Source organism: Rhamphochromis sp. 'chilingali', assembly GCF_963969265.1.
Source record: "Rhamphochromis sp. 'chilingali' genome assembly, chromosome: 2".
NCBI classification, from domain to species: Eukaryota; Metazoa; Chordata; class Actinopteri; order Cichliformes; family Cichlidae; genus Rhamphochromis; species Rhamphochromis sp. 'chilingali'.
Genome location: NC_137930.1, coordinates 67,887,014 through 67,911,452, shown reverse-complemented (window position 1 = coordinate 67,911,452; position 24,439 = coordinate 67,887,014). Strand labels below are relative to the sequence as shown.

Below are 24,439 nucleotides of genomic sequence, written 5' to 3'. Positions count from 1 at the left end.
CAGTAACGAGTAACGCGTTCCCGGTTTTGGCATAATAACTAGTTACCGTGCTCGTTACCACAATAATAACGTAGTTACTGTAACGCGTTACTTAATAACGCGTTAGTCCCAACACTGGCCCCAAGTCATCAAGTGTAATCTAATAAAACATTACACAATAAAGTAGATGCAAAAATTGTGCGAGGTTTTACAGTTGTAAAAATGTAAGCACGCGAATATCAATATCATTGAGGCACGACACCCAAGAATCAAAAACAGTTCACAGCTTTGCCCACTTACAATATTTACAATAATTAAAAACTGAGTAAAAAGGCTTTTAAATGTTTGTTTTTTTTAAATTATGAATAGCAGCTAGTTCTCTAATTGGATAAGGCAATATTTTATTCCACTTAAAAGATGCTCTAACTAAACTCAGTTACTTAGTTCAGTTACTTTTGGCTCGAGGAATTACTAAATTGCGCTTTGTTAAAAATTATGTATTTCATCTGGATACTGCAGCTGAGCAGAGAACAAACGTGGTGTGTTTAACAGTATTATTCTCTTTATTAATAAAAGTAAGCCCAAAACGTTTATTATGTTATCATTTTATTGATACTGGTATAGTGTGAACATCTCAACACTAATCTGGCCGCCTTATTCTGGACTAACTGAAGTCTGTTAAGATCTGTCTTATCAGCTGCTGACCAGATGATCTTTCATGATTAAAGAAGTGATGCAGACAGAGCATCTCCTGGCCGTAGCTACGCCCTGTCCCATTTTCTAATAACAGTCTATATGCTGAGACCATGAATGGTGCTGATTTATGGGAACATGCTGGGAGGCATCTAAGTTTACCAGAAAACGTTATAAACAAGTAAAATGATTTCTCTGTCATGAAAACAAATAGTTTATTAATAACTGTTTCTACATTATGTAATACTTAAATTTAAAACTGATGATAAGTGGGTTTTATAAGTGACACTATTGCAGCTTAATGCCAAGTTTCTCTCAGTCATTTGTATTTCTTTGTAAATAATTTCATACACTTCATTTACTTTTTCAATTATTGAGTTAAGATTAGATATCATTACCAAGCGTTGATTGTCATTGTGCAGACTGAGCTTGTTTGGACGGATATTCTGTTCATTAGTTTAGAGTTATTCAGTCCTATTAGCGTCTGTGTCCCCCCGGTATGACTGGGAGGGGTGAATAAATGCCCCGGCCTGCCTGTCAATCACTCTAACCCAGCGGTCCCCAACAGCCGGGCCTCGGACCGGTACCAGTCCGTGAGTCGTTTGGTACCGGGCCGCGAGAGTTGAGGCTCAGGTGTGAAATGTCTGGTTTTCAGGGTTTTTATCGGTTTCCAGCGTTATTTTGTTATCCTTTTTATCGTTTACTCGGTTTTCCTGGGTCTTTTCATGTGTGTTATGAATAAATCTTCTTTTTTTCGGTACCGGTGCTAGTTTTAGTTTGTTGTATTTATCCGCGACACCTTACAGGCCGGTCCGTGAAAATATATTCGGGCGTAAACCGGTCCGTGGCGCAAAAAAGGTTGGAGACCGCTGATCTAAACTGTACGTAACTGGAAAACACATTCTATGGTCCTTTCCAGATGATGCAGAATATTTGTGCTTTGTTCTTCTTTTCTCAGCACTCGTATCCCCAATGAATTGTTTATAATTTGGCTTTAACCAGTGATCCAGTTGTAGTCTGAGCCGATACTGGCTGAAAAGATGGGATGGAGAAATTGCATTGTAAAAGAGGCAGGAGAGGGCAGCTGGACTGTATTTCACTCCATTTACTCGGCTGTCAGCTTGGGGCTCATTATCTCATATTTAGTTTACGTGCAGCACAGCTCCACAACAGCTTTGCACATCTCCGGCTTCAGCTGCTGCTCTTATTGCTCCAGAATTCATTTACTTTGAGAAGTTTTTGACCAACTGAATTGTCAAACTTTTGGAAAACAACAGTCGCTTCATTTCCCAGCTATAAATATTGATTCCTATCAACATTTATGTCGCAAATGAGAAAAATATTAAAACTGAAATCAAGTTTCAAATAGATCTCCACACAGTGGGAAACGTTGTCCTGTACACTCAGAGCCGTAAACAAGTTTAAATTGCTTCCCACACGGGGAGGTCGGGATTTGAAAACCAGGAATTGGTTGGCAGAGGAAAAGTAGTTTGAACCACAGAAACCTTTTACTGACTCGATGGCATTAGATTTCATTTTTGACTTTTCATTAATGATTTTAAAGCAACTATTTTCTTTTCTGGGGTGTTCATGAAGATTAAAGCGAGAACACACAAAATTTAAAAGGTCATTTATAACTTTACAGAAAATGGGAAATCGCTGCGGTGATCTATGCAAAATCGAGTTTGTAACGAGCTCCAAAGTCAGTATTTGTTATGATCTTCTTGATTTTTTAACACTCTGTGAAGATCACTGACATGATGAAGAACAAACTCCTTGTCAATCAGATATTTTCCACATGGTGTTGCATAGTGTTTTCAAATGTGACGATTCTGCATTTATAATTCCATCAATTTTGACAAGATCCACAACAGCACTGGCTGAAATACAGCTCCTATGAAAGAGGGCCGTGGAGTGCCTGCAGACACAGGGGAGGGCAGGGTAAGCTGCAAAGAAAAATACTGTTAACACAGCAGTGAGTGGAACAGAAGCACCGAGCTGAAAACTCAACAACTACGACTCAGACTGAAGAATTAATGATCGATAGCACCGAGGAGTCCAAGAAACACAACGTGCTGGGTCGAAAACCCAGGACTGTCATAACAGGTCAGTGTTAAGTGACAAACAAACATTACTCTGACAGTGCGCAGATACACGGACTGAAAACGAGTGAAAACGAACCCGATCTCAAAAATTAATCAATAATGAAAATGCTGAAGACCACCTTAAAAAACGAGGTCTTGTTCCCTCCTTCATGCTTTAGTGAAGCAAAAAGCTAAATTAGGATGATTAAGGAGCTGTTTTTGCATCAGTTTGTTATTGTTAGGGTTCCTGGGTCTGATTTGATCATCTATATTCTTTGATTTAGTGTTTCTATTTTTTAGTTTTGGTATTTTTAGCTCCCTTAACTATACGTAGTATTCCTGGTGTTTAGTTGGCCCTGTGTGTTTCCTGCGTTGTCTTCATGTTTGTCTAGTTGCCTATTTTCCCCAGTGATGTCTGTGTGTGTGTTCCTGTTACTTCCTGTTTTACTTTGGTAGTCTCCTGTCTGTGTACGCCATGTTCTGTTTGCTTCTCTTACTTTGAAGGTACGTCGTCTCAGAGTAGCTCCAGCTGTGTCCCATGTGTTTCCTTGTGTATTTAAGCCTTTTGTTTTCTCCCTCATCCCTCGTTGCGTGTCTTACCTGCTTGTCTAGCCGTTTCATTTAATGTATATTTCCAGCTTAGTTTTGTATTCCAGCTTCCAGCAATCAAGCTGAGTTTTTTGAGTTTCTCTGCCTCCGTGAGTCTGCATTCAGGCTCCTTTTCTGCCAGCCGCACACAGCAAACATGACAGTTATCTGTGTGGTAGATATGGCACGTGAGAAATATGTTTAGCAAGTGTCCATCTCTGACAGGAGGCTACAACAACTGCAGTGAAGACAGATGGCAGTGTGCCACGTAGGCAACCAGGCCAGTAAGTAAGCAGGTGAAGTCCAGTGGAATAAATGAGCTGGGAAGGAGGTGGTGCAGCGCTAATGGTGCTTTATAAGAGCGTGCTGTACAAATCAGCTTAATGAGAGAGCAAAATATAACAAATGTGTGTTTAAAGAAGAACAGCAGGAAACACAACAGTATTGTACCATAGCAGCTTTATTTATGAAGCACTTTAACAGAAAACCAGGGTTCACAAAGTGCTGTACATATACAAATAGCATAAACAAAATAAAACGTGTGCACTGGAGGCCTGTTGCACACACTTTTTCACAAGAAACACTGTTACACCCCGGCCTAGGCAACCGGAGTGCAACACGAAAAAAAGTAAAAATAAAGAAAAAAAAACACACAACAAACCCCACTAAAGCTCACCACCAAAATCCCAAAACGAAAGTATCGACAAATCTATTTACAGCTATTTACAACAAACTATTTATTTACAACAAAACACCAAACTATTTACAACACGGGGGAGATCGCGACCATGACACACTGAAACACAGGGTTTAAATACATAGAGGGAGCAATCAGGAAAATGGACAACAGGAGGGAAACACAGCTGGGGCAAATTAGAACTGACGAGACAGGGAAACGTAAACTGAAAACACTAAGATAACACAGACTTTCAAAGTAAAACAGGAAACACATAACAGTCACGCCAAAAACAACACACCGACAACACCGAAACGTAACAAACACAAACACGAATCAATAATCAGTTTTACACCTTATTACTTATTATACGATCTTCATCAACAGCAAAGTCTTCACTCACTAATATGGTTATTGTATTGAATATAAGTCAGATTATTGCACCACATGCTTTGTAAGCGTGTTGTGAACTGACAAAAATAAGATATTTGCATTCATCTCATTCAAATGGCAGGTTTAAAAATGACACCATGAAGAGCAAATAAGGTCGATATGTAGATATAGTGAAGAAGATTCCTGAAGAGTTCAAGCAGACAGATCTGCTGCCACCGGTTTCACCAGTGTGCTTGAACCTCTTTCAAAACTATTGACTTAAAATAGAAATAAGAACAGAACACTGTAAGCCTTCTTCTCCTGGAACCAAATGTACATCCAAAGTGACGTTTTGCTCTCACAGACATTTTGACTTAGTTAAACTAAACTGTGAAACTAAAGCAGGCTTTAGCAAACAGCAGTGAGAGCTGTTGTCCAGAAATAGAGAAGACAGCGAGGACTGTTCCCAGGAGTGTGTGGCCGACCACAAACACTCCAAGAGCGCAGCAACGACTCATCCACAACAAGCACCAAAGGCCTCACATAGCTCAGCCAAGGTCAGTGTTCATGATCAACAACACCAGAGACACTAGTGGAAAAATGACATCTGTGGGAGAGTTCCAAGGTGAAAACCACTGCTGAGTGGGAATTCAGAATCAGAATACTTTATTGATCCCTGGGGGAAATTATTTAGTTCTGTGCACCGATGAAGTTTAACTTTTTGGAAGGCTTCAGTCCCGTTACATCTGACTCAAAACTAAGAGAGAATTTCATTAAAAAAAACCAAACACCCATCATTTTAGAAGCAACACGTTCTCGACCCAACGCGTAACATGACGAATGTGACAAATCGTCATATGTTATGCGTTGGGAATGATAATGCTCTGATTAGAATCCAACAGGGTGATGGTAGTGTGACGGGCCAGGTCTGCAGGAGACCTGAAGGACAGTATCCAGCCATCACGCTGTCTGCTGCATCATGCAGCAGGACACCTCTGAATGCCACAAAATAAAGCAAGTATGACAAATATGCAAAACAACTAAGAGATCAGGATGGAGGCAAATACTCACAAGTGTATCTACAGTGCTGTTCACAGGACTGTGGATACAAATGTGAGTTAAAGTAATGTTAAAAAAAGAGGAGGGTCCACACTGACAGTTCAAAAGGTCAAATGCAGAAGCTCAGTCCAGTGCAGAAAAACACAGTAAAACAAAATAACAAGACAATAAAAAGCTAGAATGTTATGAACACACAAGGGGAACAGAGACAAGTAAATAATGAGGAGTACGGCAAAAGTGTGTGTGTATATATTTGTTTGACAAGTGAGTAGGCGGGGCTGGCATGAAGAGCGCTGGGACCTGCAGACGTGAGGGCAGGGAGAGGATGACAAGAGGAAGGTGTGGGCTTTAAAATGAAGCAGGAAAGAAGAAGATGCACAAGATTAAAGAGTTTTCTGTTCGTTTCAGCTTGTTAATAATCGCGCAGTCGGTCAGATTCATCATGTGACCCACAAAACAACTGTGACCACTGCGAATGACGTTAATATTACGCCTTCAGCATCGTTACCATCATGGTGGCATTTAAAGACGACAAATGAACCACAGTAAACACTTTTAATTTGCTAAATTTACTAAAAATCTTTTTATTTTTTCAAATTAAGAAGTTATCTAAGAATATAACTGATTTCAATAATGTGACGGTGCCTATGAAGTATTTCTAACAAGCATCCATCACAGAGTGGATAAAGTTTTCACATCCAGCTTTAAAATCGAAGTCGTGCTTTGTACTCTCGTGCACTCTTATCTGTGCTGCCATCTCTTCACCGCGTTCTCCGTCTGAATATGTGGCTCTAATTCTTTGCACCATTAAATTGATTTTGGATAACACAATTTATCTTTGAACTCTTTGATCTCATTCAGGCCTGAGAATAGAAAGGGTCAGCTCTTGGTCTTTTTCAGTCACTTGACTGTGATTAATCTAAATCCATTTTCTGGTTCTCGAATCTCCACCGGACATATTAAATAACTAAAAAATAATAATTCCTATCGCTTGTGTTCATGCGATTGCAGTGTAATACACAGCTCACACTCGTACTAAAATCACATTTATTCTCCTGTCTCGTCTCGTCTATGTTCTCTTGCTTCATCTTGACTCTTGACTCTGTCAGTTCCCTGGTGGCGAGCACAGATCTGGCGGCCCCGCTGATTTCCCTTGGTGTTTGAGAAAGATATAGCAGCTAGCTGTACGCAACGGCACATTGTCTCACGAGCCCGTGTGATGAAATCAATCCACAACATGTGTATCTGGTTTCGCTTCGTTTCGTGTGTGTATTGTTAATCTTTTACCTCAAAGCCCCGCTGCTTCTTCTTCTCTGTTTTTGTGGACTGGGCCAATCATCATTCTGAAACTTGATAGAAATGCATTACACAGTGTTTACGCTCACTCTGCAGTCTCCATCTTAATTCTATGATTTCTTTCTACATGCAGTCTGAGCTGCTGTCATCCGCAGCAAAGCAGATGGGTTCAAGTGATAGCAGTAATGGCAGTCCTGTGCAGTCACATCCATGTAGCTATCCAATGCAGTTAGGATTGATTGAGCTCGGCTCCTGCTAGAGGATAAAGCTGATAAGAGAGGCCAATGACTCTTCACAGACGCTGCCCACATGGTATCGTATGATTTAACAGGCATCAGTGTTAGAGGTAAGCATAGTCCCATTGTCCTATTACAGAATACTAGATGTTTATCACCAGCTGATTGATGCTAATGGCTGTGTTGCATCCTGCACTGATGAATGCGTACTGGTTACATGATGCTCATTTGTGAGAGGAATTATGGTATCTGATGAAGACAGTAATCACTGAGAAGGTCAGCTTGCCTCTGACATCACATAAAACACGGAGTACGACTGTGCTGCGTTCAAGAGACCTTCAGGAGAATGAGAACATAATTCACCGATATCTGCTCAAGATAACCAATTTAGTCGACGTGTACAACGCTCTAATTCGCGTCCGGTTGGTGTGGCTGTGTGCAAAACCGTGCATGCTCACGTTGGCCATCATGTGTGTTTGTGTGCGCTCATTCTAAACGGTGAAGTGGAACAGAGTGCAGGTAATGAGGGAGATGGGTGTAATTATACTGCAGAGGGAGGATTAGCGGTTTACTTAACCATTAGCAGGTTCACCTTGAAGTGCAAATGCCAGATGGATAAAAGTCACACCTCTTTGCCCTTCATTACCTTCAACTGGACTAAAGACATTTGCTCCTAAGCCACTTTTACTTAGTGTAGACTTTGCATATTTTCCATTAGCTCTTTTGTGTCTTATTTGAGTAATTTGGCTAATGCAGTGTGGCAAAGTAGTGTCGGGTATTAAGAAGAGGCATGAAACGAGATCGATGCTCATGAGCCGTGCAGCGCGATGCTGTTATTTAGCACTTATGGGAATGTTTTATTAAATCTGTGGGTCAAATAAGAATCAGAAGGGATTTATTGCCAAGAAACACACAAAAGCTGAGTTTGTCAATATCAAAAAAGAAAGCTTCATAAATTTCTGTTTTCATTTACCTCCGAAAACATAATCACGTCATCCTCCAGACTGTTTGAGTCACTAAGAATTATTATAGTGTAATATTGCTAAATGTTACAATCCCATTATTTAAATGAATACTTTCACGTCACAAAAAATAAAAGAAACAAGGTGGTGTTGAAATCATACCAAGGACAACAACAACACAGAGGACTGGATTGAGTGGAGTTAATAGACACGTCTGCCTGCACTGGAGAAATGGAAAACTCCGTTCAGACACACAACCGTGTACGCTCTATATTTGATTGAGTTTGTGTGCATGCATGGATGCATAAATCTCTGCTGCTGCTCGCGCACATGTGTGGATGGAGCGCGTGTCCCTCTGAATTGGTGCGAGTGTATCTCATCACCGAAAGGAGACAGAGATTGAGGGCTGAGGGTGTGTCGAGGATTGCCTCCTATTTTAGCTCAGCTGTGGAGGGCAGGATTTCCATTTTTCTTCCCATTACCAAATAAAGTACACCCTGCTGTTAGAGCTGACACGAGGAAGAAAACACATTAATAGCAAAGGGTAACTTTTTAAGCAGCTGTCACGGCAGGAGCAGCTTGAAATATTGCTTTTCAACCATCTACTCCCATGATTAATATCATTTTGGGATTCCTAACAATATAAAATATCGAATTCAGCTGATAACAGACATCATGTAGGTGATGTTATGTTAATTGTAGATTAGGTGAGTTACATTCAGTTTTACTAGCACAACAACATCCCAGAATACTGTCACGGTCTTTGAGTTTTGAGTGTTTGGATTTTAAAATTCTGCTGACTTAAATCTTTTCTGTTTATTTTCATGTATTTATTTCCTTAATATGATCAGTGTTTGCTTTTTATGTCCGAGTTTTCCTTTTGTTGTTTTAAGTTTACTTTTTTTTACTTTGCTATTTAATTGTCTTCTGTGATTTGTATTCACTTTTACTTCCTCCCATGTAACTGCATTGATAGTGTTTCCTGCCAGCTCCGTCTGTTCCCCGTGTGACGGTAAAGTCCATTCGTTCCTTAGTTTAGTGTCTGTTAACCTTCCGTCAGTGTTTCTTGCAGGTTTCTGGATCCTGCATCCTTTTCTGGCGGCTTTAACCAGTCAAAATAAGAACTTGCCTACATGACAAATACATTTCACAGTTGGAAAAAGAAGAATTGTAAAAACAAAAATAAAAATTTAGTAGAGTTCCTGTGACTCCTGTAGTTTAACATATTGCCAAATGTTTACCTGAGACTGATTTCAGGGTATTTTAATCAAATGTGTTTCTCTTGTTGTTCTTATTTGCTCATTTCTTAGTGAGTAAAGACAAATGTTCAGTTCTGACTCAGCCTGGTCCTTTAATCTCGTCCCCAGGAACCACAGTGATGACAATGACGGCGTTTGACGCGGACGACCCGAATACAGACAACGCCGTTCTGCGCTACAACATCGTCAAACAGTCTCCAGACAAACCTTCCCCGAACATGTTCTACATTGATGCAGAAAGAGGAGACATCGTCACAGTTATAGCTCCCACGTTACTTGACAGAGAGGTGGGTTAACTCGGCAAATCTGTTCCTGTGTTTGTGGTGTGGGCCTCTGCACTGAGCGGTACTCAGCGGTGTGGTGTTGGTGGTCAGGAAGTTGTCATGAGGCTTAAACGTGTCACTGGAGTTTCTGAAACGAAGCATCCATTCATTCCCAACGTGTCGCCTGTGCTGCCGGCAGACTCAAGAAACCACGTAGTCGGTGTCTGTGTGTCGTGTAAGCCGCTTCGGTGTTTGTGTGTGCCTTTGTGTGAGGGAGCACCGGCGCGTTCCAGCTAGCAGGCGCAGTAGCTAGACGAGCGCCTTTCCATTTCCCCGTAAAACCAGAGCGACACAACGGGATGATTGCTTTTCCAGCAGGGTGACGAATGCCAGAACATCGATTGGCTCCGCTGGTGGAAGAGGAATATTAGCTGTTGTCAGACACTTAGCGAATAGTTTAATTGAGGTGATACACACTCATCCGTCGACTCTGGTGGTGTCCAACATCCCGAAAGCTAAAAACCTCCCATCCGGAACTGTTGGAGCCGTGGTGACTAACTGCCCTGATGAGCCAATCCCTGAGCTACAGTAGACCGTTTAATAGAAGCCTAATTAATTAAAAGGAGGATGAAATGAGATGTAATCGATGCAGTGTGCAGTGTTGCTGCTTTTGTGAGGTGAATAAGAAATCGTAATAGGAGGATGAAAGTGAGATTTCCAGGATATTTCAAAAGATAATGCTCCAGTAGAGTGTAGAAAAAACAGCAACAATAACACTGCTTCTCTAATGTCTGCAGCCAAGATTTATTACACCACTAACAGGCTAATGTTCAAAAAAGCAGCTGAATGCCTTTGAAGAAGGCAGAATTTTTCACCTTTTCTCTTCATTTTTAAACTCCTGAATTTCGTAGCATGTACTGTAAAATAACCAGTAACGCAACTCAAACTAACTCGCGTCCATATGTAAAGCTGAAGTCCAGTTGGAAATACAATTATTTCAGCTTTAAGCTTTAACGCCTTGGTGGTCATTAATACTGCATTTCTCCATGTGCATGATAGGTTATAGGTTTTTGAAAAGATCATGTAATGCACTTGATTTGCACTTATTTTGATCAACAAATGTTAAAGAACTTGGACTCGGAGGGAAGGATTCTAAGAAGTCGTGTAAAAGAGAGCATAGCATTCAAGTGTTCTGATGTTTGAAGCAATGAGTCAGTTTTATGCTGCCGTGCAGGATCGTCACAGTCCTCGAAAACGTTTAAATGGGCTCAAAGAAAAAGAAGTGAAACAAGTTTATTTCTATAATAAACAAATCATGACAAATATATGTATGTGAGAGCTCTTTGTGGTATTAATAGTCACATGAAAAGCCTAAAACAACATATATGATTGAAAAGAGGGCAGATGGAAGAGCAGAAAGGGTACCTTAAAACTGTCCATATCGAGGTCTGACGAAATTTAGACGCAGCCACTTTAGCACGTCGTCATGACTCTGACGCCAGCTCGATGCAGTTTAGCTCCATCTGCCAATATAGTTTTTAAATACAGTATGTCTTTTGTATGTCTGCAATATTCTGCTTTGCAACAAAGGCAAAACACCAAATGGATAGGAGAAACAAAAATATTCCCTATGTTCTTCAAATTCCTCAGACATAATTCAGGTGGCGCTATAAGTGTATTTGGATAGACACCTCACCTGCCCCAGGGAAGCAAAAAGCAATCCGGAGAAAATTGGAAAATCAATTTTGTCACATTGAAATCAGTTTGATTTTGCCTCTAGTGCTTTCTCTGAGGCGTAAAATCCTGTCTTGATATGCATATTTATTCCAGCACTCTCTGTTTTTCTCCTCACTTTATTGTAGACATGTCTCCCCTTGCCGTCTAATATTATTCTGACACGCGAGGTTGTTGGATCAATGGCAGGCTGTAATTTCTGACGGCTGGTAATGCTGCAGGGATGAGGCCATTTTCTTAAGTTAGAAAAGATCAAAGAGTTTTTGTATTTTTCACTGGATTTACATGGAAATCACTGTTAATGAGTCTGCATTGCAAATATGTCCCTCTTCACCTGCTGGCCGTGCAGAGTGCAGTTACTACAAGACTCAAGCACTATTCGTACGGTACACATCAAAACTGCACGTCACTGGATGCTAATCAATACAGGGTTCCACCTTCCTTAGTCTCCATGAAGGCGAGCACGAGACTGTCGATGTGTTTTCTTCCTCTGTGCGATTCAGCATGCACATCTATGAGTGTTTGTCGGTAAGAATAGCTCAGATAAGCTTAAATTAATAAATTATCTGTTCAGAGAAAACAAAACACCTTGTGAGATAGTGGCGCTTCATGCTGCGCACATCTTCCTGCTGATCCTTCATCCTGCACAAAAAAATAATCTCACCATCTCATTTATCAGTCTAACTATAGTTTCATCAGTCAGCTGTGCTTTCATGCACTGCCTCCCGTTGTCACAGCTGTACTGCAGCACATTATTTTTAAAGGCTTGTGAACTAAAGGAGCAGAAATTTGAATCAGAAAAAAGCAAAGAAACCTGCAAAGGTGGCGGACGGCAGGAAGGGGTGCACTGAAATCTCCCTTTGTCTTCAAACTCACATCTGAATTTTAATCAGGTGTACTGATTTGGCTCTTTTTGCTGTGAAGGACTGGATCTAGAGTCTTACCTACCAGTTTTCTGTCTTTTAGAGCTGTAAGTCATAAATATGTGCTCATCATAAAACTCGATATTTTATAAAATAAAATGCTTCTAGTTAGTGGACAAAGCTTTTCAAAACAAATAAAATCACGCTGAAAATGATTTGCAATACATTTCCATCCATCTGGGGCATCTTTAGCATTAGGCTGCTGGGGGGGCAGCGGCCAAGGCAGAGAAGCCCAGACCTCCCTCTCCCAGGAGAGCTGAGAGTTATAATCTCTCCAGCATGTCCTGGGTCTGCCCTGGGGCCTCTCACAGTGACAGATTCCCAGAACATCTAACGGATGTTCTCCTTTCAGTCACTACCCAGAGCTTGTGACCACAGATGACCGTAGGGACATAGGTTGGCCGTTAAATTGAGAGCTTCGCTTTTACACTCAGCTCGTTTCACCAGTACAGCGTCTGCATCACTACAGTTGCAGCACCAATCCGTCTGTCGATGTCACGCTCCCCTCTCCCCTCAGTCAACAAGCCCCTGAGATACTCTTCCACTTGGGGTGGAAACTCGTCCCCCAATCCTGGCTGGGCACGCCACCCTTTTTCGGCTGAGGACCATGGCCTCAGGCTTAGAGGTGCCAATTTTTGTTCCCGCTGCTTCACTCTCAGACTCGCGCTGCTCCAATGTGAGCTAGAGGCCACCGCCTGATGAAGCCGACAGAACCACATCATCTGTGAATGCCAGACACGAAATTCTGAGACCACCCGAGTGGTACCCATGCACCACCCATGTTTGCGTGGGTTCTCTCCGGGTACTCTGGCTTCCTCCCGCAGTCCAAAGACATGCAGTTCACGGCGTTAGGTTAACTGATGAATCTAAATGACCCATATGTGTGAATGTGAGTGTGAATGGTTGTCTGTCTGTGTGTTAGCCCCGTGACAGACTGGGGACCTGTCCAGGGCGTACCCCGCCTCTCACCCTGTGGTAGCTGGGATAGTCTCCAGCGGCCCCACGACCTTGACAAAGACAAGCAGAAGAGAAGGGATGGACAGTATATTTCACTTTAGCGCATGTGTTATGCTAGATAAGCTGTTTGGTATTTGTTACAGTTTTGGAGAGATATATCTCTGAGGCCGATCAGCTGCTCATCCATCATATTTGTGGCAACCAACTAATCGATTGATGCATTTCTGGTTTAGTCTTATTTATACTGTGTTCTGAGTTACGCTGAATGCATTTGAACAGTGTAAGTAGAGATGTGTGTATACGGTTTTCTATTCTAGGGACGTCTTCTTACAGACACCAGGCAGAGACGTTCTCAGAAGTAATGAAATAAGAAAACTGAGAAGGGTTCCCAGTGTTTTTGGCTTGAATATATTTGTTACAGGGCACACACACCAGTCATTCTGATCTCTTTTAGTCCATGGAGTGTCCGTGTGCTGGCTGGTTGTAACCGGAGAGGACAGACTGCTAATGGCAGTGTGACTTTCTGACTCCCTAATGCTCTCCGGCCAATCTGGGAGCTGTCACTGCTCAGGATAGCCAATCGATAGAGTTGACCGACCCCTTCGCCCCTCTCATGTCTTACAAAGGTGAATTACATGGAGGGAAGAGGATGTCTGCTTGTGTGTGTGTGTGTATTGCCACTGAATTGTGATGTTTGCAGTGATATAAATGAAACTTCGCTTCTTGATGTGTTATGTTTGGTGAATCAGCCAAATTAAGGCACATCTTAACAGTTCCCATTTTTAAGGTAAATTTCATTTTAAAAGTACTTTTGAAAACTGTTTTGACTGCTCTGAAAATGAGAGTGGAAAATAAATTTGATTAGCATCGAGTCTACGTAGGGTGGGGATCTCCAGGCCTCGATGGCCAGCAGGTTTTGTGTCCTTGATCCAACACAGCTGATTTAAATGGCTAAAAGACCTCCTCTACATGTCTTGAAGTTCTCCAGAGTAGGGCTGCCACAAACGATTATTTTGATAGTCCACTAGTCACCGATTATTTTTGCGATTAGTCGACTAATCAGATCATCATCCATTGGACGTAAAACGTACAGCTTATTGCACCAGCAGCATCTGCTCTTATATAACTAGCATTAGCTTACAGCTTTAAGTGTTTAAGGTCTGTGCTAACTAAAAATAAAGACAAGATGATAGTTTATTAAATTTTAATGAAATTTGCAGATTGTTTCAGTGAAGTTTAATAAACTCCTTGCTATCTAAAATATAACAGGACACCGGAGTAAATTCTCCAGCATCTCACACTTCTGATAATCAGCTGTCTGCTTGACGTTTATTCAGCTGTGTAAAAACTATAACTTTAATCTCAGCCAAACTGATTTACTCAGGAACAAATGAAATACTGAAAAAAGCCAAACAATAACATTTTTAAGTTATCTAAGTGACTCATATATCATGTTTAACCTGAGTAGCGAGCTAGTGGGTAACAGACGTCTCCGAAAACGTCGGAGCGCTTTTGAAAATATGTGGTGTCCTGATAAACTGAGCAGATATTTGAGGTTTACACAGCTACATTCTCGCCTGAAAATATGTTAAACGTTTATTTTGTGACCCAGAAAGAATAATAAGAGTAATATTAAGACTAACTAGCTGCCGCCATTGTTGGAAACTGCGCTGGGCCGCGCTATGAATTCTGGGACACAGCTTCTTCTTCTTCGGGGTTTAACGGCAGCTGGCATCCTTGTACATGCAGTGCTGCCATCTTCTGTTTCAGTCCGTTATTACACTCTTAAATCCTACTACTCATTCCTGCGTCCTTTGTGATCTTACAAAGCTTCAAACGATGCGTCGACTATTAAATCAGTCGTCGACGATTTTGATAGTCGACTAATCATGGCAGCCCTACTCCAGAGGCCTGGTAACGAACTCATTTGGTCTCTGTTGACGTGACGGTTTATGTGCTGGGCACTGTCAGCACTGAGATTAGGACCTGTGCTGTAAATGTGTTTACATGTCATTATTCACTCTGTTATGCTTAACTAGTGCAGATCTCAAGTGACAGGTAAATGGATGCACACACTTATCCCTGATCAGTGCAGAAAGCAATGGCGGCTGTAAGTAAAGCGACCCGGTGTTTGTTTAGCGCGACCTTGGCAACACGCTTCCTGACAGCGTTCGGCTGATAAGAAAGCGAATCCCGTCTAATGGCTTATTTGGCTCTGTGGCTGGAGTGGCTACATGCCGGTGTGTTGGGATGAATGAAACCTGAAACTTTGGCAGGTTCCACTTTAAGGGGAAACTGCATTCGTTTTCTCCATCGCCACTGTTGTGATCCCCTGCACTCCCCCCACCCCGTCGCTCCCTTCTCCCTATGCTGTCATGTACATCACATTGTTTTCTTGGTTATTTTCATTTTGTGTTATTTTCTCTCTTCTCGCCGCCTTACTGTCTATCTCTGTTTTTTCCCATCAGCCTTGCCTCCCCTTCTCTGTCAACACTTCACTGTGGACATCCAATTAGTCGCAGGTCATAGCATAGTGATTCCATTCAGAGCAGCACCATTCAGCGCAGGCCTCAAACAGCCATTCAAATTACATCCTTGGCCGCCTTCAGAGTTGCCGCTCTGCAAAATGTTGTTTTCAAACATTTCTGGGGCCACCACCTAATCTGATCTCCCGAACATAATTGAATGTCAGTCGTCACATAAAGATGGTTGCCTCTCTTCAATTAGCATCTCGTTTCCTCGTGTCACAGCGAGACAAAGCAGACAGAGAAATATTTACTCTTCCCAGGTAGAGGCCGGAGAGAGTTATTATATTATGTCATTTATATGCAAATAATACAGCACAGGGAACACATTGATAAGATTTCATTACAGCAGATTTGATGTACACTTCAGTTTATAAACTCCCTTCACTCTCCTATTATGATCTGCAGATTGGTAAGGTGTGAGTAGATGAGTCGGACAAAGACAGATGCAGGACGGTATGGACTCACATGTAGGGATGGGTACCGGTGTCCGGTGCCATGATGGCACCGGTTCTGACATAAACGGTAGTAACCAGACCGAAAAGCAGCGCACATTTCGGTGCTTTATTTCGCTGCATTTTTTTTCCTGAGCTGTGATACACTTCTAGCCAATCATTTTACGTTTCCGAGGATAGTAGGCGGGCCCAGGTACGTACGTTCTGTTAGAGCAGAGCTACAGATTAAAAATGTCCAAGGCGAAGCGGTCAAAAGTCTGGCTGTACTTCACAGCAAAATATGCAAACTCAGCAGCAACAAGTGCTTTAAGCTGATACTGTGATACTGTCAAAGGAGGTAACACCTCGAATCCGATGAAACACCTGGAGACGCATAGCGTTTTTTTTAAAAGCCCAGAAATGCGCCGTATTTGATAGCTTCCTGCGAGACCTCACACTGAGCACATCAAAAAGGCTAAAATGACCAAAGAAAAAGTGGAAAACAGCTGAACATGAGAGGTTTTTGGACAAAGTTTGTGTTTTTTCCATTGTTTAAGCACTGCTTCCAGCCAAGAGTGATACCATAAATCTGCTATAGCTGCAGAAAAGGCTAACATTGTTATCTTTTTACAAAAAACAGCTAAACATGAGAGGTTTTTGGACCAATTTTGTGTTCTCCATTCATTAAGCACCGGTTCGAGCACTGTTTAAGCACCGGCACCGTTTCAAAAGTACCGGTTTGGTACTGGTATCGGATAAAACCTAAACGATCCCCATCCCTACTCACGTGTAGGTTCTCAGAGGGCGCGGGAATCCGAACAGGTTCAGCTCTTTTTGGCTGGCAAGAAAGAGACGCCATCAGAAGGTTCTGGCTCAGTATGTGCTAGGAGATGCAACTTAATAGAGAAATGAAAGTGGAGGAGAGCTAACGTGATCATGAGTGGCAGAATGGAGAACAAATTTAGAAGCGACAGAGTGATTTTATTCATAGCTGCAACAATGACTACAAGGCACTTTGTATTCACTGCTTACTGAAATGTTTTTCAGGGCTGTCTTTAGCCACAAGCTTTGAGAGTTTTGTGGAAGTAATTTAGAGTTCTTATAAAACTGGCCTCAGTATAAAGACCTGAGTGAACTACAGCCAGTCTGGACCACAGGTAACGTGAAATATATTCAGAGGTCTCGTATTTCCTCGTTAAATCCCTGTTGAATACCTTCTGAAGCAAATTTCAATGAATTTAGAAAAGTTGGAGGCATCTGAGATAAGGGGGCAGCTTTCCACTCCCTGATAGTTTTGTTAGTGATTAATATGCTGATCTTTGAGACTGATTACTGTAATCAAGGTAAAGCTGTGTTAGCCTGAACGCGTGTCCGTTGTCCGTATAGACGCGCTGCTCTCCTTCAATATCTGAAATGAATTGAGATTGGGACTACATTAATAATCTGGAAGCAAAATCGCAGTACACAGTAGATTTCTTATCTGTTTGTTAACGTCACGTCTGTGAGTTGTACAACTTTAAGGGGCGGGCAGAGACATCTTCACCCATCAACAAACGGATGAGGAAACAGTCTCAGCACATCCATCATTCGCCACAGTAAAGGTCATATAACAATAAGCAGAACACAGTTTGGGTTGGAGGGGAAGCTTAATATCTGGCATATTCATTCTTGGCACATGGATGCAGCGTCTGCTCCCCTAACTTCAGTTGTAGTATCTGGTATGTACTGTGTACGCAGCATTTGTGCAGTTTACCTTTGGATGTGTTCATGCATCCATTTATATAAGATAAACTGATAGTGTTCAGGCTCACTGTAACCACTCCCCCTTATTATGTTTTAAAGGTATCCATTTATGTATTTGTTTACTTGTTTTTACTATAATATAGTTTCACACCTGGTTTTAGTCCCTTCATTTGGATCGAAGTGGTTTAAAAAAGGTCAGTTTTGCCTGTGAAGCAGCAAGAAGTCAAAACCAATTACAGTCACACTTGCTCACGCATACGTGATGGCTTTTAACTGAGAAACGAAGCCTAGAGAAGAAAGTGAAACACATGAGTACATTACCAAGAGATCCCATTATAAAGAATGTTACTGCAGTGTCTCCCATGGCCAGTAGCCAGACGTCTGGCAGCTGTAATCAATACAGTGTAGTTGGTGTGAACCCAACCACCTCACTCTCTCTTGTTCTTCCCTGAAATGAACAAGGTGAACACCGTTCACGGGCATTGATGAAATACGGCGCTCTTATTTTCCGTCTTCATCTCAGTCCTTCCTCTCTTCAGCCTCCTCCTCTTCCTGCCTTCCACTCCTCTATCATGCCTCTGTCCAGTTGCATTAGTGAGGAAATGAGATTCCCCCTAATTAATTAGATCTCCGAGTGCTAAAGATGGAGATTACACCCCAATGAAGGTTAGAGGTGTCAATCACAGTTTTTTTTCTCAAGCTGAGTGTTCCTCGAGATAAATTGAGCCCCCTGGGCATTGTGGGTAAAAAAAAAGTGTGTTGTTAATCTTTGTTTTTTTCTCTCTCTCTCTTTCTTTAATTGAGTCTTGCAGACACTACTCAATGAAAGTCTGGGACCAGAGAGAAAACAACGTGGGAAATTATATGTCCCCTGACAAGCAGAGACGAGAGGCACAGTTTGAAAAGATGAGAGAGAGAAAATGAAAATAAAAGGGATGAAGGTGAAAAATTGGATCATTAAGATACTAAGAGGGCGGAACAATGGAGACTAATAGGACAGGACAACCAGAGAGAGAGGAAGGCAGGCAATCCAAATTACTCCAAATTAAAATAATCTTTGTGCATGCAGTGAGACAGCCATCACTGTAGGTTATTGATATTTCCTGATCAATTTATTAATAAATAAAAAAAACAGTTAAACATGTTTGTGATTTTTTTTTTCTTTTCTTTTAATTTTATTTTTTTCTTTTAACCAGTTCTTTGTTCTTGGGTAACAGAGAAAACACGACATTACTGGATTTTCTTAGCAAATACTGTCTGTGGTTTGCAGGAGAGCAATGCTTCACTGCTGCATACGTTCAGTCATCCCAGCTATAATAACTCTTCAAATATCTATAATTTATGCTCACAAGGCCACGAGGGTGGAGACACTGCAGCAACACGTTCAGTTCAAATTCTGAAACATCCGAAGACGGTCGATGAAGAAAAAGTCGTTGTTATAAAGGGGGATCTGATGGCACCCGGCAGGACGCCCAGTTTTAAAGTGCAGTAAAAAATATTTGCCTCCTTCCTTATTTGTTGTTTTGTTTTGTTTTGTTTTTTACACTTTTTTCAAAATAACATTTTTCAGCTTGAATATTAGACAAATGTAACCTAAGTCTAACCTAAGTGATAGAGCTGCATGGAACCTCTCGCCAGAGTTTTATGAAACAAGTAGATACTTTTTTTGAACACACACACACACACAAATGTAACCTAAGTCTAAATGAAATCATCATTTAAAAACATTTAAAATTTGTTTTTAAATGATGATTTCATTTATTATTGGAAAAACATGATCTGAACCTACCTGGGCCTTGTTGAAAGAATAAATCAGTAATAAAAACCTGGTTGTGTCAACGGTGGCAAAAGAGTTGCAATGAGAGTTCATCGATGACTCATCCATGCAGTCACGAAATAACTCAGATTATCTAAAGTCTGCAGGCCTCACTTATCTGAGTTACGATCAATGTTCGTGATTCAACAATGACAAAAACATCCATGTGAGAGTTCGAAGGTTGAAACTGCTGCTGACGAAAAGAGCACAAAGGCTCATCTGCCAAAAGACCTCTTTAATGATTTTTAAGACTTTTGGGAAAATATTTTGTGGACTCACAAGACAAAAGTTTTAACTTTTTGGAAGGTTTGAGTCTCTTTACATCTGCCCTAAAACTAACAGAGTCAGAAAGGGTTTTATTGCCAAATGTTGAGCAGGTTTACAACATTAGGAAATTGCTGCGCAAACATACTGTCAGATTTTTATTTTATTTTATTTTTTTCAGAATCAACGCAGTATTTTATAATAAAGAAAATCATACCGACAGTCAAACATGGTGCTGATAGTGTGATAGTCCGGGCTGCTTTACTCCTTCAGGACAATTCGCTGTAATTGATGGAAACATGAATTCTGTGTTTTACCAGAAAATCCTGAAGGAGAGTGTCTGACCATCAGTACGTGCCCTGAAGCTCAAGCAGGACAATGACTCAAAACACATCAGCAAGTCCATCAAAACGAAGGTTTTGGTGTAACAGTCTGGACCTAAATCCTATTGATACGCTTTTAGACAAGCCTGTCATGTTTGGACCCCCCCACCAGTGTGGCTGAATTAAAGCAATTCTGCAAAGAAATGTGCAAAATTCCTTCGATGCAATGTGAAAGACTCGTTACCAGTTATGAGAACTACTTGACTGCAATTCACGTATCTGTTTTATGGGGCAAATACTTTTCCACATAGGACCAGGTAGGTTTGGGTCTTGTCTAATAATCTTAGTCAGTTCTGTTTTTTTTTTTTTTTACTTCCGCTCTCTCAATTAATTTGTCAGTTAATTTTTTAAGTGCTTTTCTTAAGACTGAATTCAGATCAGGACTACATTTGGAGTAGCAATAATCTGGAAGACAAAATTGCAGCACACAAATGCCAGGGACGCAGGACTCTGAATGACTAAAGGTCGCAGCTTTATTTCTGGAGAACATTCGAACATGAAATACAAGAAAACTAAACTAGGAACTAGAATCATGAGGCTCCAACTAGAACACAAAACCAGGAGACAGAGAACCAGAACATTACCAGAAGCACGGTGAGGGTACGATGTGACAAAGGGAAAACACAGGGCTTAAATGCACAGGTGAGACAATGAGACGATGGGGGACAGCTGGGACAGATCAGACAGGATGAGACAAAGGAAACAAAACAGAATACACTGACATAAGACTATCAAAGTAAAACAGGAAGCACAAGACATTGGCAAAGACTCAGAGACACGACTGAGTGGATGTGCAACACAGGGAAGACACAGTGACCGAAACTATGAGCTGGAACTACAAATATAATATGAACAGAAAACCAAAGCCATGTGTATCCTAGTCCTGCATAGCTTTGGTTTTGGTTTTGGCTAATATCTATCTTGCTATCGTGTGCAGGTATCGACTGCCTGAATGGACAATGCTTGTGAAATCCCTAATTAGGTTAAACACTGTAGTAGGTGTAAAATGTTATGTGTGTCTAGAATAACATAATGCACTATCTGGCCTCACGAACCGTTAGCGTCACGACTGCGACTTTGTGAGATTTAAAAATGCATAATTTCTATTAAACAAAGCTAAAGTGTCAGCTCTAGATATTAGCAGAGCACAAATATTGGCTCGTTCAAATGACTATGCACACAGAATAAAAAAAAGAAAAGCAGAAGACCTTTTTAAAATTCCAAAGTAATCTGCGAGCGCGGAGTGGATTCTGACTTTTCCTGTGTCCTAAGGAGGTACTGAAAGGGCAGCGGAGAAAAGGAAGTAGGAAAAGACAGCAGGGTGAGACCTGAATAATTAGGATGAGTCGACTGCTTGCTCGGAGGAAAACGTCTGTGCTAAGTGGAAGCGAGAGCTTCACTAATGTCAGAGAGGTCCCGGTGACGCTACGCTGTCATTATGCTTAGAGAGGGCATCGCCACTCTTACCGCCCTCTTCATGGCTCTTCCTCTACCTTCCGACTTTCTCCTTTTGTCTGTGCTTCCTGTGTCATTTCATCCTTCGTCTGCCTCCCCTCATTCCTCTGATTCAGCCCTTATTTTTTCCATCCTCATTGACCTCAGGATAAAGAGTATTTGTCAACAGCTCTTACTCTTCATTGAACCTCCACCCTACAATGGCACTTCAGGCGCGAATTAATTTTACCCTGTCTCTGTGAGAAAGCGCATTGATTGGAAAAGTTTGTTGTTGTGTCCTGAGTACTTTTTTATTGTCCCCTTTCCCATGCTGGTTTCTCCTGCTGATGAAACTGGGCTTGGTTCATTGCCTCTGTTAGAGCTGAAAAAATACAGTCGGGCACATCTCTCTTTAGGTCTCAATCGAAGCAGCCACAGTGTAAAGATCATTCAAAGTGCAGCACTTTGCTTCACAGAGACATAGATCAGCATGTACATCTATGCTGCTGCACGATCTGCAGTATGGGTTTGTATTGTAAAAGAGAGAATAAGCAGAGGAAGTTGTCATTAGCACAAATGCTGCCATATGTGCCGAGGTCATACGGTAATTCTCCAGCAGTGCGATTCTGTAAACTGTCTAATTTCGTTAAGGCCGCTCTACCGAATGTCAAACAAGGGTTCTTCTGCTTTGCCATTTCTCAGTTAATCTAGTTTAATCTTTTTGTAGCCTGCTTGAATCGGAGCTTAACTGAATGTATGCGCAGTATCATCCTCCTCTTAACTTTGTTGTCTCTCTCTCAAAATAAAGGATAAAGGTTTAAATAAGGATCAATATATTGTATTGAACCAATACTGGCAGCTGTGTTTTATACATGAAAATAATGCTTGAATTTAACCCACGGTCATTCTGTAAGTTTCTGTGATGTTCCAAACACAGTCAAGCTTTTTCTGATTCGATAGATCAAAGAGTTCGGAGTCTACAATTGGCTGTTATCCTCTTCAAGACAGTCTCCTTGTGCAGCCGTACACTGCTCTTAGTGCTCCTGCTGTGTTTCCAGGTCAAAACTCACAATGTCAGCAAAGATTAAATTCTGTATCAACCTGACCCAACCTCCCTGTCAAGAATCGGCACAGGGCACGAAAGCTTCGTCTGTGATCCTGACACTGAACACGAGTGTTGGGAGAGACTCTCCAAATCCAACGATCAGGAGAGGAATGGAAAAATGGAAAATACAATCAAACAACAAGGAGAGGTGCACGAACGATACGAATGATGTCCTGTTGCATGTGAGGCTCCAACGGCGTTTGTTTGTTTGTTTACACCAGGGGTCCCCAATCCCAGTCCAGATGTGTCCTTGATCCAACACAGCTGGTTTAAATGGCTAAATCACCTCCTCAACATGTCTTGAAGTTCTCCAGAGGCCTGATAATGAACTAATCATGTGATTCAGGTGTGTCGACCCAGAGTAAGATCTAAAACCTGCAGGGACACCGGCCCTCGTGGACTGGGATTGGGGACCCCTGGTTTACACCAATGCCATTTTCATCGACACAACTCTTTAATTTCCCTAAAACTAAATTCCAGTTGATGTGATGCCTTTCTGACCCAGTGGGTGCAGTTTGCTTTGTAAAGAGTGTGAGGAGGGGCACTAGTGCACTTTGAAGTTGATAAAAGCCAAATCATACAGAATTTCTGGTCCTTTCTGGAGACTGTAGACCAGGGGCGTCGGACTCCAGGCCTCGAGGGCCGGTGTCCTGCAGGTTTTAGATCTTACTCTGGGTCGACACACCTGAATCACATGATTAGTTCATTACCAGGCCTCTGGAGAACCACAAGACATGTTGAGGAGGTAAATTAGCCATTTAAACCAGCTGTTTTGGATCAAGGACACATCTAAAACCTGCAGGACACCGGCCCTCGAGGCCTGGAGTTCGACACGTGCTCTAGACTCTCTTCAGCTTCCCTTTGCACTTTGCTAACCAGATACTGGCTTCCCCTCTGCATACAGTACTGGTTTTTGATCTAAGTCCATCTCACATCAGAAGTATATTTTCCAGTTTATTTTTACGTTGCACTATTCCTTAATGATTTTGCTGGCATTGGTTGTGTGTTGTGATTCAGTACTGCATAGTGTAAACTATAACTATGCATAGTTATTTTCTATGTTTCAGTTTAGTATAAACTGTTTTCACTGTGGGCTCAGAAACCTGAATACTGTGAATATAATGGCATCTTTTCAAAGGGCAAGTGAGGCCAGAGGCACAGAGAGAAAGACCTCCAGGTGTCTCTGAAAGCTCAAGATACAGGACCCCACGGCTGGGCAGGCGTGTGGCGCCTCACAGCAGCCACGCTTTGACACAGTCACCACACAAACTATGTTCAATGTTTGTTCAGTGGAATGGAGTGCAAAAAAGTTTGCATGGATGCTGTTGCCTAGGTTCAGGCACTGACCTGTATAGAAAGGTGTGTGCCTGATAAGTCCTGTGGCCTCTGTGCCACAAAGATAAGCCGTGTCAGTAAAATAACGAGGCAAGTCACTCACAAACTCTGTATACAAATTCATGGTCAGCCAAAACGCAGCTGGGCACACACACCTAAATCATACAGTGACCTTCATAAATGCCCGTACTCAACTTTGTGCTGAAATCTGGTTACCTGCGTTATCACTGAAATTGAAAGAGGAATGAAACAAGTGAATTCTCAGAAACTAAAAGAATTAGTGTGGCACCACAGACGTGGTTCATACATTTGGACCAAA

At 41.6% G+C, this 24,439-nt stretch overlaps 1 protein-coding gene across 1 annotated transcript in view; it reads left to right on the top strand.

Annotated features, from left to right (window-relative positions):
• Positions 1 to 24,439, top strand: part of cdh13 (cadherin 13, H-cadherin (heart)) — a 402,884-nt gene that overhangs the window by 270,732 nt on the left and 107,713 nt on the right. The window contains exon 7 of the mRNA XM_080875355.1: positions 9,313 to 9,491. Within this exon, the coding sequence (XP_080731481.1) occupies positions 9,313 to 9,491 (179 nt within the window). The remainder of the gene's footprint in view (positions 1 to 9,312; positions 9,492 to 24,439) is intronic.